At 40.5% G+C, this 15,669-nt stretch overlaps 1 protein-coding gene across 4 annotated transcripts in view; it reads right to left on the reverse strand.

Annotated features, from left to right (window-relative positions):
• Positions 1–15,669, reverse strand: part of LOC140478768 (AP-2 complex subunit mu) — a 74,126-nt gene that overhangs the window by 28,833 nt on the left and 29,624 nt on the right. For all 4 annotated transcript variants that reach the window (XM_072572119.1, XM_072572121.1, XM_072572120.1 and 1 more), the window contains 2 exons: positions 4,862–5,127; positions 1,845–1,927 (listed from right to left, as the gene is read on the reverse strand). In XM_072572119.1, coding sequence (XP_072428220.1) covers positions 1,845–1,927; positions 4,862–5,127 — 349 coding nt within the window. The remainder of the gene's footprint in view (positions 1–1,844; positions 1,928–4,861; positions 5,128–15,669) is intronic.

Raw genomic sequence — 15,669 nt, forward strand, 5'->3', positions numbered from 1 at the left:
AGAGCATCTCATTTTCCGCATGGAAATCCTGAAACCTTCTGGACTCAAAATGGAGTTCAGAATTCTCAAATTACTATATGCTGCACCCCGAAATGATATTTCCTTAAGGAAGCCTGCGTTGTTTCCTTTGGAATGAATCAACAATAACTACATCACCATGTACATAGGAAGTCTGTTCCATAAATTGACTGACAAATGTTGATTCTACAGTCTCTGTTGCAACATCCATTAGAGCACTGTAAAGTCAGACATTCTCCCCTCATTATTTTGATCTCAATTACTACTGCCCCTGAAGATATGATTACACCAATTACATTAACTACATTAAATACTTTCATAACTGCGCTTAAATTCAAGTTAAAAGAAATTCTACTCAGACTGTTACTGTGTCATCTTGTCTTTCCATTCCCAGTGTGCCCCATCTTTAAAACTATTTAAATCAGATTTTCCAAACATCCCCCATCAAAAAGACTACGTCCAAGCATCCTTCATGACTTGGAAAGAAGAAATACTGAATGAAAATGATTTCTAAGTTTTTCTTCCTGCAAATCCAAAGACTGAACCGAGAGTATGACCTCCAGAAAAGTAGTTGTCAAGATTCAGAGGATGCAAAAGTAAATTAACTACCTGAGAACCAACAGGTAATGAAAAAGATTCGTCCCCATTTATCACACCACCACACACTGCTTCATTCTGTTCGAATCCTGACTGAGAAAACAGTAACTCCTGTGGATAATTATAACCAAGTTATGTAAATAATCTTCAATACATTCTGCCATCACTGAAGTTTGCATACTTACTTGACCTGTGTATTGTTGGGTTGGGTTTTTTTTTTAAAAGTGGAGGGGGTGTGCTATGTCAAGTGAGAGGAAATGCTGGACCTGTCAGCAACTAAATGATCCAGCATCCTCATCAACTGGCCTCTATACACACACTTAGTTCACTGACTGGTGAAGCTTCATTGCTCTTCATTTTGAGAGAGAGAAGGGAGTAAAGTTGAGGGTGGAAATCAGATGAATATGAAACTGCTTGTAACAACAAGATAAGAAACGTCAACTCTACAAATTGTGCTGACTTCCTGCTGAGTCAGTATGCACATTTCTGAGAGACTGCAAGAGGCAGCACAATACAGGACACATTGGATCACCTCAGATCTCACTGACAGCAAACGATCTTATCTGTATGAAACAGCCTCTCCAAATAGGAATTGTTATCAGTCATACTGGCACCCAGCCCTGCCTTATGATTCCTGGAAGACTGTTATTACACCATTCCACTGCTGGGAATACAAACAGGCCATTCCACCAGCAGAAATAAATCAGAAAGTGAACATTGCAAAAGAATAAATTTCACAATACACATTTGCTAGAGAACTTGCACTCTTCATTCAGCACTAATTCAAAAACAATTATTTTAGGTTCACTAAGAAATATAACAGCCTTTAATATAATAGTATTGCTGCACACGTATGTTAATATAACAATATTGCCATGTGTGTGTCTCAGGCAAACAGCTCTGCACCATAGAAGAACAGCAGCAACTTGATGAACATGTTCAATATGACAGTGGTAGCCCAGCAAAACTGTACTGACTTCAAGAAAGGGATCAAAAGTTTTAGAAACATTACCTTAAATTGTTTAATGCCACTGAAACCCAATAGTTTCATATCTTAGTGAATTCGGTGGAGGATTGCATACACTTCCCTTGAAACAAGCTTTTAGAATTAAGTTGAGTTTAAATATGGTCATCCTTTAATCAGTGGAAATATTCACATTTTGATTTATTCACAAATTGCAATTCTAGCCAATGTTTAAACAATGAAACATTGGTTCGATGATGCTTACCTGGCTTTTGATTCCTTGTTGAGTAATGAACGTTTTCAGTGCACCAGTCTCAGAATTCTGTGGATAGCCAAAATCCAGGATTTCTGAGCAAACAAAAATAAACTCTTTCAAATATAAATCCCACATGCAACAACTGGAAGTATGAGAGTTGGGACAGACTTTGGCACAGATATAAAGTTTGAAAAACTCAATCCAATGTGATAATAAAACCCAATTACCCAATTTTTAAAAAGAGTGTCAGTGTTCCCTGTGAAGACTCTACCTTTTTATTTTCTGGATGTGATTATGGATCGAAATCGTACTGTTTTAAAAACCAAAGATTGTTAAAGGATTTTTAAAAGCAAATAACGTGACTCACTCCAAGTACTGCTTACACAGTTGGTTGAGGAAGCAGTAATGGAGTCCTAGTTTGCAGACAAGCTGGAGTCAAGCAAATGTAAAAATGGAACTTTGGCTCAAAAAAGGTAGTCGATTGTTCTCTGGATAAGTGACTAGTTACTGATGACTATAGCTTCTGCCAGTCAAATGTGATCAGCTCCCAGGTAGCGGAAAAGCTTGAGGCATGAAGGTTTTGACAGAGACCATCAGACCTTAAGAAACTGTTCTGCAGTAAAAAACATCTCAAGCCCAAAGATACAGTTTTTTCTTTCCAGTTGCTCTAAGCAGTTATAAAGGATGATTTATCAGTTTAAAGTAAGATGGAATCAGTCATCCTTGGCTTCTACAAAGGAAGTCTGAGAAGCAGCATTCCAAAAGAGTCAACTCTGCAAACCTTAATGTTTAACTACCTACCCCCCCACCAAGAAAAATGTGTTGCTGGAAAAGCGCAGCGGGTCAGGCAGCATTGAAGGAGCAGGAGAATTGATGTTTCCGGCATAAGCCCTTCTTTGAGCTTATGCCCGAAACGTCGATTCTCCTGTTCCTTGGATGCTGCCTGACCTGCTGTGCTTTCCCAGCAACGCATTTTTCAGCTCTGATCTCCAGTCCTCACTTTCTCCTATCTCCCCACAGCCCCCACCCCTTCCCCTATATGGTGTAAAGGGTGAGCTTATAAAAGAGGGATCAACTTTTAATTTGTACAGTTATATGCGAGTGGTCATAATTATTTCTGAAGCTGATGTCTAATCATCTGTGACAAATAGTAATTCCTCTTAAGTATAGAATCCTGGGTTTAAAAGAAAGGTGAATTGGAATATTTTGCACATCTTTTAAAAAAAACTTTAAACTTTGATCATTTCAAAAAAAGGGCTAGATTACCACAGTCCTACCCAGTGAGATCAACATCACTAAACCTGGATTCATTTCCTTTTTAGGTTCCATTTATTACCTCCAGAACTTTGCCCACAGGCTAATCCTTTAAGTGGGAACACAGTGAACCGTGTAATATGTGATACTTGAGCCAAGTACAAGTGTCACAAGTAAGGACAGACATCAAGTGCAACTTAAAACCAATAGCTAACACGGGCCCAACTTTGCTACATGATCCAACTAGATGTAGCTTTTCCTAATGCAGCACAAAGGAATAAGCCCTGTTTAACAGTTAAACCACTGTTTACGCTGGTCTTTTAAAAATTCACAGCCTTGCTTTCAAAACCGTCCAGGGTCTCAACTCTCAGCTTGAAAAATTCAAGCCTCACAAATCTCAGATCTCTACTCCCACAATCCTCGCTTCCTGCACATCCCCAATTCCCCTTCCTTCAGCTGCCTGCTCATCAAGCACAAACCATCTCTGCCTCCCCATCTCTCTTTTCCTCTTAAAAATGCTCCATCAAATTCAATTAGACTTTTTGTCAACTACCCTAATGACTCATGTAGCTTATAGTCAAACTTTTGTTTTATTAAGGGAAAGAAATAGTTTTGATTTCACTTATCGCTACACACTCATAGCTTTACCAGTTTTTTGGAATTATATCAGTTTTACAATTACACCATTTTAAAGGCATCTGGATTGGTAAATGAACAGAAAGATATGGGCCAAGTGCTCGCAAATGGGACTAGATTAATTTAGGATATCTGGTCGGCAGGGTCTGTTTCTGTGCTGTACATCTCTATGACTTTCTGTTGGCTTCCAATAAGTCATCGTCCAAATGCTCTAACTACGTTACTGGGAAATGTTCAAAAGACAAAACATACATAAATGTTGTAACAAATTGTAATTCTTGGACAGACCATTAGAAAACCCCAAACCATCTGGTATAAAGCTAGAACATGCAAATCTGTTTGTATGACTGAACTATTCCCCCCATATATCCTAAACGATGTGGCAGCATAACTATATGGGTTTTACAATTGCTTATAAAAGCGAGTAGGAAGACAATTCAATTCTCCTTTGAATAAGTTTATGGTTTTAACTCTGCTTCAGCTGAGACAGCATTTTCCTCCCTAGTATTCAAAATGAGAATATATTCATTAAAATTTATTCTCAAGGTATGGGTAACATTGCAGCCACCATTTGTTGTCCATCAGTAGTTATCCTCGAAAAGGTGTGGTGGCAGGCATTCATGAAGCATTGCAGTCTCAATATTTGGTGGTAGGCTGAGAATTCAGAGGAAGTATAATCTATTGAAACCGTAAGAGTCAACATTATGAAGGCTACCTGGTCCTAATGTTTCTCTGCAATGGAACCCATGAGCAAGCTATGCCAATAAAGTTCTAAGTCAGTCATGTGAAAAAGCACAAGATGACATGGAATCATTGAATGCACAGCACAAAAACAACTAATCAGTGCTAAAGTTGATGCATCACATGAACCTCCTCATCATTATTCATATGGACAGACATATCATTCCATTTCTTCCTCCTTTGCGTTCATCTAGCTTTGTCTAAATACATCTTTGCTACTTACCTCATCTACTCTTACCAGCTTTTTTGGGGGGGGGGGGGGGTGAAAAACCATTAAACTGACTCCAAATCACTCAGTACTTTTACTTTATAATGCCTAATTAATCAATATTGCTGAAATTTTGATAATGCTTTTCAGCCTACACTTGCTGTTCATCCTTGCAACTTATACATACCATCCAGCAGCTCATAAATAAGGACAAAGTTGTTCTTGATGTTTTCTTCACTGATCTTTCCAAAATATGAAGTCATAACATCACACATTTTGTACAGGAACTCAAAGACCATGGCCGCGTTAACATTCTGCTTAGTGACAGCTGCGAGCCAGATATTGGAACGTTTCACATGAAAGAAACTGGTCCTTGCGATGTTAGTCACTGGTGAACGCACTTGTTGTCTTGCATGGATAACATTGACGCGGAAGGCATCCACTGCGTTCCGTCTGCAAAGAATTGCAACCAATTAGGTGGCTGTGAATAAATCTTCATTTAAATATTCACACATTTCATTCCATTATGACACAAGAAATATTAGAGACCCCAGGGTGTAGCCGGTCAACTCGTGTTATCCAAACTACCAAATATTTTCTATAAGCTCATATTCTGATACCTGTAATAAACCACCTCAATTACTCAAATCTGACATGACAGGGTTGCAACCAGTCCTACACTTTCTTTTCCTAATTACATACTCAGTAGCCTCTCCAGACACAACATCTACATGGATAAAGGGATGAGAAAGTTATTTAAAAATAGTATTTTCTAACCAACCTGTTCAGGGATGTTATTACATATTTCTGGAGCCGGTGAGAGTTGAACCTAGGTCTCCTGGCTCAGAGCTAGAGGCACTACCACTGTACCACTAGAGCCTGTCTCACAATTACCTCCATCTCAGTGATATTCTGACTCTCTGAACATGTTTTGAAGGGCACAATTCCTTTCCAATAACATGTTGCAACTCTTCGTTTCTACCATTAGAGGCCGACAGCGAGCAATATTCAGTGGTAGAAGTAATACACCAGATTGGCTTCCTGACCCACAATAATTTGAAACATCCATAGAATATAACCATAGAACAGATATTTTGGTCCCAAGACATCACCCTTAGCCTTCTCGCTTCTATTATACAGTGCACAGAAATGGAAGGGGGTGGGGGTGAGAGACAAAAAATACTTGTACAAGAACACAGGATGACACGGGCTCAGTGAACAGCACTGCTGCCTCACAGCGCCAGAGACTCAGGTTCGATTCCAGCCTCAGGCGACTGTCTGTGTGGAGTGTGCACATTCTCCCCGTGTCTGTGTGGGTTTCCTCCCACAATCCAAAGATGTGCAGGTTAGGTGAATGGGCCATGCTAGATTTCCCAGTGTTTAGGGATGTGTAGGTTAGGGGCATTAGTCAGGGGTAAAAGTAGAGTAATAGAGGAATGTGTCTGGGTGGGATACTCGCAGGGTCAGTGTGGACTTGCTGGGCCGAAGGCCTGTTTCCATACTGCAAGGATTCTATGAAGAACAAATCTGTCAAGTTACCCATCTCAAAAAATGGGAGCCTTGGATTACTGCACATAATTTTACACAGATGTTCAACTATTTTCTGCTAGAACTCTACAGAACAGAAGATATATTCCACTTCTTTAAATGGAGTCACAATAATGATTCATACAATCACAAGAAGGTTGCCCATTCTTTGTAGAGTTTCCAACTGGCCCTGCAAATACTAATGACTGAAATTACTAAAAGGGGAAGTTTTACATCCAAAGTATGCTTCTTAACCATCTATAAAAATATTTTCTGGGATGTTTTACACTTAAGAGCGACAGTCAGGTCTAACTGTGAAATACTCTCAATTCAGAAAAACAGCAAAAAGTACATTCAACCCATCATGTGATCCTTTGTCACAAGGATTAGCTGGAGAGTCCAATGCAGTTATTAAGGGAACAGCTGAAAGGAGGTTAATATGAAGATTATTTGTTGATTGCTTAGCAAGATTCTGTAGCCTCCACAATGTGCAGCATGATTACAATGCCAGTCTATTTACAAACATAACCAAAGTTCAAAGAATACATTTTTAAAGTAAGACGCAACATGCAATGAACAATTTAGTTAACAAATCATGCAGTTCAAAGGATTAGCAGCAGCACCTGAAAACTCATGATCTACTATACAGATCAACCTGCTAGAGAAATCTGGAAAACAAAGCTGGTGAGAAAATGCCATTTACAAACAATGGATGCCTCTAAAGTACTGTTCTGGATTTGAGATTCACTTGCTTAAGAGCATAGCAGACAGATGTAACTGTTCAAGGAAAAATGTATGTTTTTAAGATAGCATCAGCACTGACCTAAAGAACCTGGTAAGCAACTGACTCTTACAACAGGGACATAATTCTAGCACAGGAGGGACTAAGAGGAATAAACCACTGAATAATATAGCATTTAGGGGCAAGAACATTAGCTGATTTGCTTTATCCTAACCTGGAAGGAGCCAAGACCTACATATCACTCCATCTCAAATCAGTAAAATTGAAATGTATGGGAACAAGCTAGTAAACTTTCGCAAGATCTCGATTGTTCTTAAACAGCAGACAAAGAATCTAAATTTATGAACTTTTTTCCATCTGCTCAAGGACCCAACCCTCCCCCAACATTCAAAATGCATGCTCCTGAAAATCATTTAGTTGACCGAGTCCTCCCTAAAAATTTTGGACTGAAAAAAAAAACCCAGTCCTGGCACCAGGACAATTACTACAGGTGAGCTATGTAGCCAGCAAGCTTTGCTTGATATTGGCAATGTCACAACATGGAGGGGGGAGTGAGGGGAGTGAGGGGAGTGAGGGGAGTGAGGGGAGTGAGGGGAGTGAGGGGAGTGAGGGGAGTGAGGGGAGTGAGGGGAGTGAGGGGAGTGAGGGGAGTGAGGGGAGTGAGGGGAGTGAGGGGAGTGAGGGGAGTGAGGGGAGTGAGGGGAGTGAGGGGAGTGAGGGGAGTGAGGGGAGTGAGGGGAGTGAGGGGAGTGAGGGGAGTGAGGGGCATTTGTTCAAAAGCTGGAAAATCTGAGCTGTGCTCAGCCAAAACAAACATTCAGTTGATCTGGATATTTGTTTTTTCCTCCTTTGACAGCATTTGGAACATAAGCTTAGTAGTGCCCTTCTGTTTCTTTCTCCCTCATTCTTATCTAGCTTCCTCTTAAACGTATTCAGTCTTATAGAGTAAGTTTTTAAAAACCAACAGTTACTGCTGGTACAGTGTTTCCCAGACAATTCTCTTCTGCTTCTTCCTCCCACGCCACCCTCCTTTCCGCCCCCCCCTCTCCCGCCTTACTCCCATCCCACCACAGCATCCCTTAGTTAATGGATATTTTAATTTTACAACTTTCAACGTGACCAAGATAAATGTCACAGGACAAATCACTAGTTAATTAGCACAAGGTCACAAATGACTCTTACCTATTCCTAGTGCAGCCAATGAGCACATGATGAGATGAGGAAAAATGAGACGTCAGCAAGGAAAGGGAAGTGTCAGACCAACGAGAGAGAGAGGGTTAGAATACACAAAAGCACAGAAAAGAAAAAATAGATGAGAAACACAAAGGACTACTCACAGACATCTAAAGCAGAACAATGGACAACTGCGAGGTGCTAATCACCAACATATAAAAGCATTACAAAACAACCAATTATATCATAATTTATGCCTCATTGATACTGGCTTTATGAACGTATGCATATTAGAACTGAGCTTTGCTAACAATACCTCAAAGTAATTTTATCTTTGGTGCTTCATCAGCACTAATGGCAAGGAAGCAATGTAGATTTGTCCATTCAAAGTGCTTGCATCACTAGAGCTAACATAATGTCCCATCACAATACTTGCCAAGAGTCTAAGAATCTGCAATCAGGATGGAGGAGTCAGTTCTCAAAGCATTAACTCAGGGTGTCAGTGCATCAACAGGGTGTCAGTCCCTCCTTCAATTCAAAGTGAACAAATATGAAATGGAACAGTGTTGTCAATTTTCACCAGCACAGATAAAGCCTTGGGCAAGGATACCACAGATTTACAAAATAGGTCACAACAGCAATCCTCATCTAAGCAGAGTGCAAGATGCAGAATCCTGAACTTTTCTCTGCATCAGTACCTTCACATACTGATAAATGTAAGATCATCACTGCAAGTTGACACGATCAAGTTCTAACTTAGAGATGCATTTAAGATCCAGAGTAATAAACCAACCATTTGGACACTTATTTATTCAGCATATCAAAGGCTCATAGAAAGTGCACAAGAACTGTACACTCCATTTGTAGCATAATTTCATGACAGTTATTTCAAAACAACCTTCAATTCCCTTTGAAATCTCGCTTTCTATTTAGGACACATTTTAAAAACAATTTTAACAGGTTACCAGATTATGGAATTCACTGCCAGAAACAGAAGTAAAATCTCATACAGTGTAAATAGGGAAGTGAATAAATATTTGAATAAAAATTGGAAAGGAGGATAGGAAAGGTCAAGGAACAGAAACTATAAGATAGTTCTTCCACAAAATGCGCAGAGGTACAAGGGGTCAAATGTGCTAGTGAATTACTAACACAGGGATCCTAAAGTAAAAAAGCCAGAGCTACAACTCAGCTCAAGTAAGGATACAGTACAATTGTAACACAGCTAGAAACAGGCTGGGTGTGGCTCAACTCCCAAACTAATGCTGTCATGAATCAGAAGAATGGCCATTTGGGACAAAGTTAAAAAGCACACAACACCAAGTTATAGTCCAGCAGGTTTATGTGGAAGCATTGGCTTTCACAGTACTGCTTTTTCATCAGATAGCTATGGAACAGGATCATAAGACACGGAACCAAAACCTGCAACCCATTCTAAAAGATTAAAGGCTTAACAGCAATCTAGGTTTGCTCAAAACAGAATCCCTAGTGTGGAAACAGACCCTACAGTCCAACAAGTCCAAACCGACCTTCCGAAGAGTACCCATCCAGACCCATTCCCCTACATTTAACCCTTGACTAACGCACCCAACCTACACATCCCTGAACATTGTGGACAATTTAGCATGGCCAATTCACCTAACCTGCAAATCTTTGGATTGCGAGACACAGGAAGAATGTGCAAACTCGACAGTCACCCAAGGCTGGAATTGAACTCGGGTCCCTGGCGCTGTGAGGCAGCATTGCTAACCACTGAGCCACCATGCCACCAGTTTCAGTTGCATGACACATCTTTTGCTATAAACTCTGCGTCTTACGATCCTGTTCCATAGCTACCTCATGAAGTAGCAGCACCCCGAAAGCTAGTGCTTCCAAATAAACCTGTTGGAATATAACCTGGTGTTGTGTGATCTTTAACTTTGTGCATCCTAGTCTAACAACAGCTCCTCCATGTCATCTGGGACGAAGCAACCTTGAAAACTAAATGGAGAAATGGCATGTTCATAAATAACAGCTGAATCCACTGAATATCTAAACTTCTGATTCTAATCAATGTAGTTCAAATGGATCAGTGAGATCGTCAGTAGCCAATTTTCGTCGAGAATTTGTTCAGGCACCCACAAAAGTGTATGAAGTATTCCATTCCACGGCACCAATATTCCACTTGAGAAACACAAGATTTACAGTAGGTTTGAGAAATTTTAGGTCCAGTTATCACAATCAAACATGACATAAATAGGTCCACTGTGCATGTGCCAGGCCCTTTTAAACAGTGATTGAATTTGTCAAATTTCCTCATACTCTCCCCTCAAGCTAACTATATCTTTCTTTCAGACCACAAACTGGAAAGCTATTACTGATTTTGCTTCTACCATCTTTTCGTTGCAGTGTATTTTGAATACCTGCCAAATTTTTCAACTTCAGACTCTTTTGCCAATTACCTTTAATGTGTGCACTGACCATTGACTTCCTTGCCATGAGAAAGGAATCTTTTATTTACTCTGGCAAAATTCTTCCAACTTTGAGCTCCATTCTCGTCTGTCCACAATCAAAATACCTTATCCAGTAAATTTCCTCTGCGTGTTTTTTAAAAAACTTTATCTTTGGGGTTAATTTCCTACTGTATAATCTGTCTAAACATTTAACCTGCCTCAGCAAGACTGCTGCAAGGTCATTCAGCCAAAAATGTTTGTGTAACCCAATTAACTTTAGTTTGCGGAAAACCTAAAAACCCATTTGGAAACAGCAAAAGCCACAGCATGTGAAACTAAATCACTATTCAGGTAAGGGAGGAAAAGAAGATGAAGGGGAAACAAGACTACATTTCATGTTTTGCAAACAGACTAAAATGCATATATAATTATGATTAGCAAAGTCTGCAGCGAACAGGTTTTGACAGAGTTTAGTTCATTTTCAGAAGGCAGGCAACTCGGTTACCAATCAACAGGATTCCCCCACAAACCCCAGCATAACACTTCTGTCGATCCAAACCAGCTAATAAATTATTGAATGTGGTTGTGAAAGCTTAAAACTCAGAGGGCGGCAGCTTAAAACAAATTCAACACCACATAAATACTACAGCGCTGAGACACAATTTTGGAACCACCACAGAATGGAGGATCAACAATATAAAATGATCACTGGGATCAGCAATAGAGTTGGAGCACTTCCTCTTTTGTGTTCACAGATCCTCAGTTTACCAAGACTGAAGGGCATTAGGTTAGAATCTGGCTCTCTCAAAAAAAATAGCTTAGCAAATTGCACAAAGGACTGAATTTTGTGCTTCTTTTATTGGGTACAATGTCATGGTCAAGGCTAGCATCTATTGTCCACTATCAGCTGTCCTTGAAAGTTTGGCTTTCAGGGGGCAGTTCAGAGTCAACCAAAGCGTGAAGTGCCTGAAGTCACATAGGCCAGACTGGGTAAAAATGATAGGTTAAAAAAAAATGAGGCATAAGTGAACTAAATGGGTTTTTAATGACAATCAATGACAATTGCCAGATACAACAAGACTAGCTCTTTTATTCCAGACATCTTTTTTAAAACTGCCTGATTTTAAATTCCATAATCTGCAATGATAGGACCTGAAGCTGTTGCCCAACAGTATTAGCCTGGACTTCAGATTACCAATCCAGTTACAATACCACTACGACAACTATTTCCCCCCTTTAACATTCTGCAATTCGACAGTTTATTAGAGGAAGTGTTGCTCAACACTTCACAATTACAAAACGAATGCAAACATTTGTGCAAAGTTGCAATTTGAAAGCACAGTTCAGGTTGCAGAACCTTTAAGAGTACAGTAAAATCAGTCCCAGCCAATGAGAATAAAATCAGTTGGTTACCCTTTACTGGTGAGTATTATTGGATTATGGATTTTGGATTAGTGGTGCTGGAAGAGCACAGCAGTTCAGGCAGCATCCGAAGAGCAGCAAAATCGACATATTGTTGGACTAGTAATCCAGAGGCCCCAGGCTAATGTTCTGGGAACGTGGGTTCAAATCACATCGTGACAGTCAAATACGAAAATCAACAAAAAAAAAATCTGTGACAACAGGCAGTCATAAAAAGACTAACATCCTTTAGGAAAGTACACTAACGTGGATAAAGGCTGTGACTAGTGGAATACCACAGGGATCAAGCAGAAAAGGAGGAGGTTCTAGGAAGGGAATAAAATAATTTAGGCAGAAAATTAAAAAGGAAGCCTTTGGAGGGTAATAATATCTGGATTACTCCCAGTGCCATGTGCTAGTGAAAATAGGAACAGGAGGAGAGAGCAGATGCATGTGCAGCTGATGCAGGGAGAATGAGATAATCTTGGATCTGTTCTGGGGTAGAAGTGACCGGTAAAAGAAGGATGGGTTCCATCTGAAGGGGACTGATGTACAGGCAGGGAGATTTGCTAACACTACTCGAGAAGATTTCAACTTAGGACAGGGGTGGGGGCCGCAGAAATAGTTAAAAAGAATGATGAGTCTGAGGCTGGTGCAGTTGCAAGTCAAGGCAGAGAACGAGGTAGGACTGATAAATTACACTGCATTTATTTCAAAACAAGGTAAGGCAGATAAACTTGGGGTATGGTCGTGAGCATGGGACTGGAATATCAGTTTTACAGAAACACGGCTCAGTGATGGACAAGACTGGCAGCTTCATGTTCCATGATATGGGTGCTTTAGGAAGGATAGAAAGGGAGGCAAGAGACAAGGCAGGGGACTGGCGTTTTTGGTTAGGAATAACTTTACGTCTGCACTTCAGGAAGATATTACGGGGAGTTCATCTACAGAGGTATTTGGGTGGAAGTGAAATAAGAAAGGGATGATCACCTTAATAGGACTGTACTGTAGACCACCCAACCACACCTCTCTCCCAACCCCAACCCCAGCAAGGCAGAGTGGGAAATTAAAGAGAAAATTGTAATGAGATCAGTTATCTGCAAGAATAATAGGGTGCTAGTGGGAGGGGATTATAACTTCCCACACTGATTGGGACTGCAATACTATTAAGGGCTTGAATGAAGAGGAATTTATTAGGTGTGTACAAGAAATTTTTCTTATGCAGTACGTAGATGTATCTGTTCGAGAATGGGAAAAATTTGACCTTCTCTTGAGAAATAAAGCAGAGCAGATGACTGAGAGGTTAGTGGGTAAGTGCTTTGGGGCCAGTGATCATAATTCTATTAGCTTTAAAGTAGTTATTAAAAAGGATAGACCTGATCTAAAAGTTAAAATTCTGAATTGGAGGAAGGCCAACCTTGACAGTGGCACATAGCTAGTTCCTTTCTTTTCTAAAAGCTGTTCCTTGGCTCAAGGATACTCTGGGAGAAAGTGAGGACTGCAGATGCTGGGGATACTCTATTCTTGATTTTTTCCAGAGGGGTAATAAACCAGACGAGGCTCCGATCAGTCTGGTTTGGTACGGGGGAGATGAAAAGGACTTTGAGAGACCTTTTGTTTCTATGTAAACAGATGAGATGTCAGGCCAAAGTGGCCATGTTTTAGGAGTGACCTGTATAAAGAAAGGGGAGTGGTCATTTCTCTAGCTGAGCTGAGCAGTTTAGTTCAGTCTTGAACTGGTGAGGAGTTCAATCGTGAGCTGTGTGGAAACGCTCGCTCTCTTTCTGCCCTTCAACTTCAATCCTGTAAGCATGTGTTCCATTTATACTGGTTTTTAAAGGGAGTTTGCTTAATGGGACTATTGTGTAAATTCAGAACAGCATAATGATGTCTAGTTTGGATAGACTGAGTTCTATAGGGGTTCTTTATTTTGTTCTGCGTGTTGCATTGTGCAATTGTGTGAATAATTTTTTGAAGATTTGATTCCCTACAGTATGGAAACAGGCCCATTTGTCTGTTTTAAAATCTAGTAGTCAACCTTGCCAACATAATCTGGGGAATTTTCACTGTACACTTACCAAAATAAATTGCAAAGTCACGGTCTGGGGCTGCTTGCTAAAAAAAAGTTGAGTGGTCTGGCCTAATGCACAACAACAGTATTAGGCAAGAACTTTCAAACGTTGACTAGGAACAGATATTTGCATTTAAAGGGACAGTTGCAAAATGAGAAGCCTTCAAAAACGAGATAACGTGTCCAGAGACAATATGTTCTTACTAGTGTGAAGGACAACACTGGTAAGTGTAGGGTATGCTGGATGACAAGAGAAATGGAGGCTCTGGTCAAGAAGAAAAAAAAAAGAGGAAGCATGTCAGATACAGACAGTAGGGATTGACTGAATCCCTAGAAGGGAGTAAGGGCAGTAGGAGAATTCTCAAGAGGGTGAAAAATAAAAGAGGACACAAAATAACTTTGGCAAGTAGAGTGAAAGAGAGTCCAAAGAGATTCTACAAAAGATTAAGGACAAAAGAGTAACTACAGTGAGTAGCGAGGGGCCCCGTAAAAGATCAGCAAGGGCACCGCTGCATGGAATCACAGGAGATGGGCGAGATACTAAATAAATATTTCTCAGTGCTTACTGTGCAGAAGGATATGGAAGCTAGGAGAACTTTGCGAAATAAATAGTGATATCTTGAAGTGCCCATATTACAGGAAGTGGTAGCACTGGGGGTCTTAAAATGCATAAAGGTGGATAAACCCCCAAGACCGGATCAAGCATACCCTAGAATTTTGTGGGAAGCTAGGGAACTGTTTGCTGGGCCCCTTGCTAAGATATCTATATCATCAGTCTTAAAGGAGCTCACTCCTGGCTATTGGAGGTAAGCTAATGTGATATCATTATTTAAGGAATGTGATAAAGACAAGCTAGGGAACTATAGACTGGTGAGCCTGATGTCAGTGGTAGCTAAGTTGTTGCAGGAGATTCAGAGAGACAGGATTTATGCAAGAACTGATCAGGGATAGTGAACTCCATTTTGTGCATGGGAAATAGTGTCTCATGAACTTGATTGAGTTTTTTGAAGAAATGAAGAAGATGACTAAAGAAGGCAGAGCGGTGGATGTTGTTGAATGACTTACTGAAGTCCAGAAAGACAGAATGTTCCACATGGCAGACTGGTTAGCAAGGTTAGATTACATGGAATACAGGGAGAGCTACCTCGAAGGTAGGAGAGAGAGGGTGGGGTAGTGGAAGATTGCTTTTCAGATTGGAGGCCTGTGACCAGCAGTGTGTCACAAAGATCAGTGCTTGGTCCACTGCTTTTTGTCATTTATATAAAATGATTTGGAAGTAAACATAGGGGGCATGCTTACTAAGTTTACAGATGACTCCAAAATTGGAGGTGTGATAGACACTGAAGGAGGTTACATCCAAGTACAATGGAATCTTGATTAGATGGGCCAATGGGCTGAGGAGTGGCAGGTGGGAGTTTAAGGACAACAAAGAAAGAACAAAATGTTTACAGCCCAGGAATAGACCCTTCGGCCCTCCAAGCCTGAGCCAATCCAAATCTACTGTCTAAACCTGTCGCCCAGTCCCTATGCATCTGTATCCCTCTGCTCCCCACTACTCATGCATCTGTCCAGATGCATCTTAAATGAATCTACTGAGCTTGCCTCTACCACCTCTGCTGGCAATGTGTTCCAGACAGCCACCACCCTCT

This window comes from Chiloscyllium punctatum, chromosome 6, assembly GCF_047496795.1.
Source record: "Chiloscyllium punctatum isolate Juve2018m chromosome 6, sChiPun1.3, whole genome shotgun sequence".
NCBI lineage: Eukaryota > Metazoa > Chordata > Chondrichthyes > Orectolobiformes > Hemiscylliidae > Chiloscyllium > Chiloscyllium punctatum.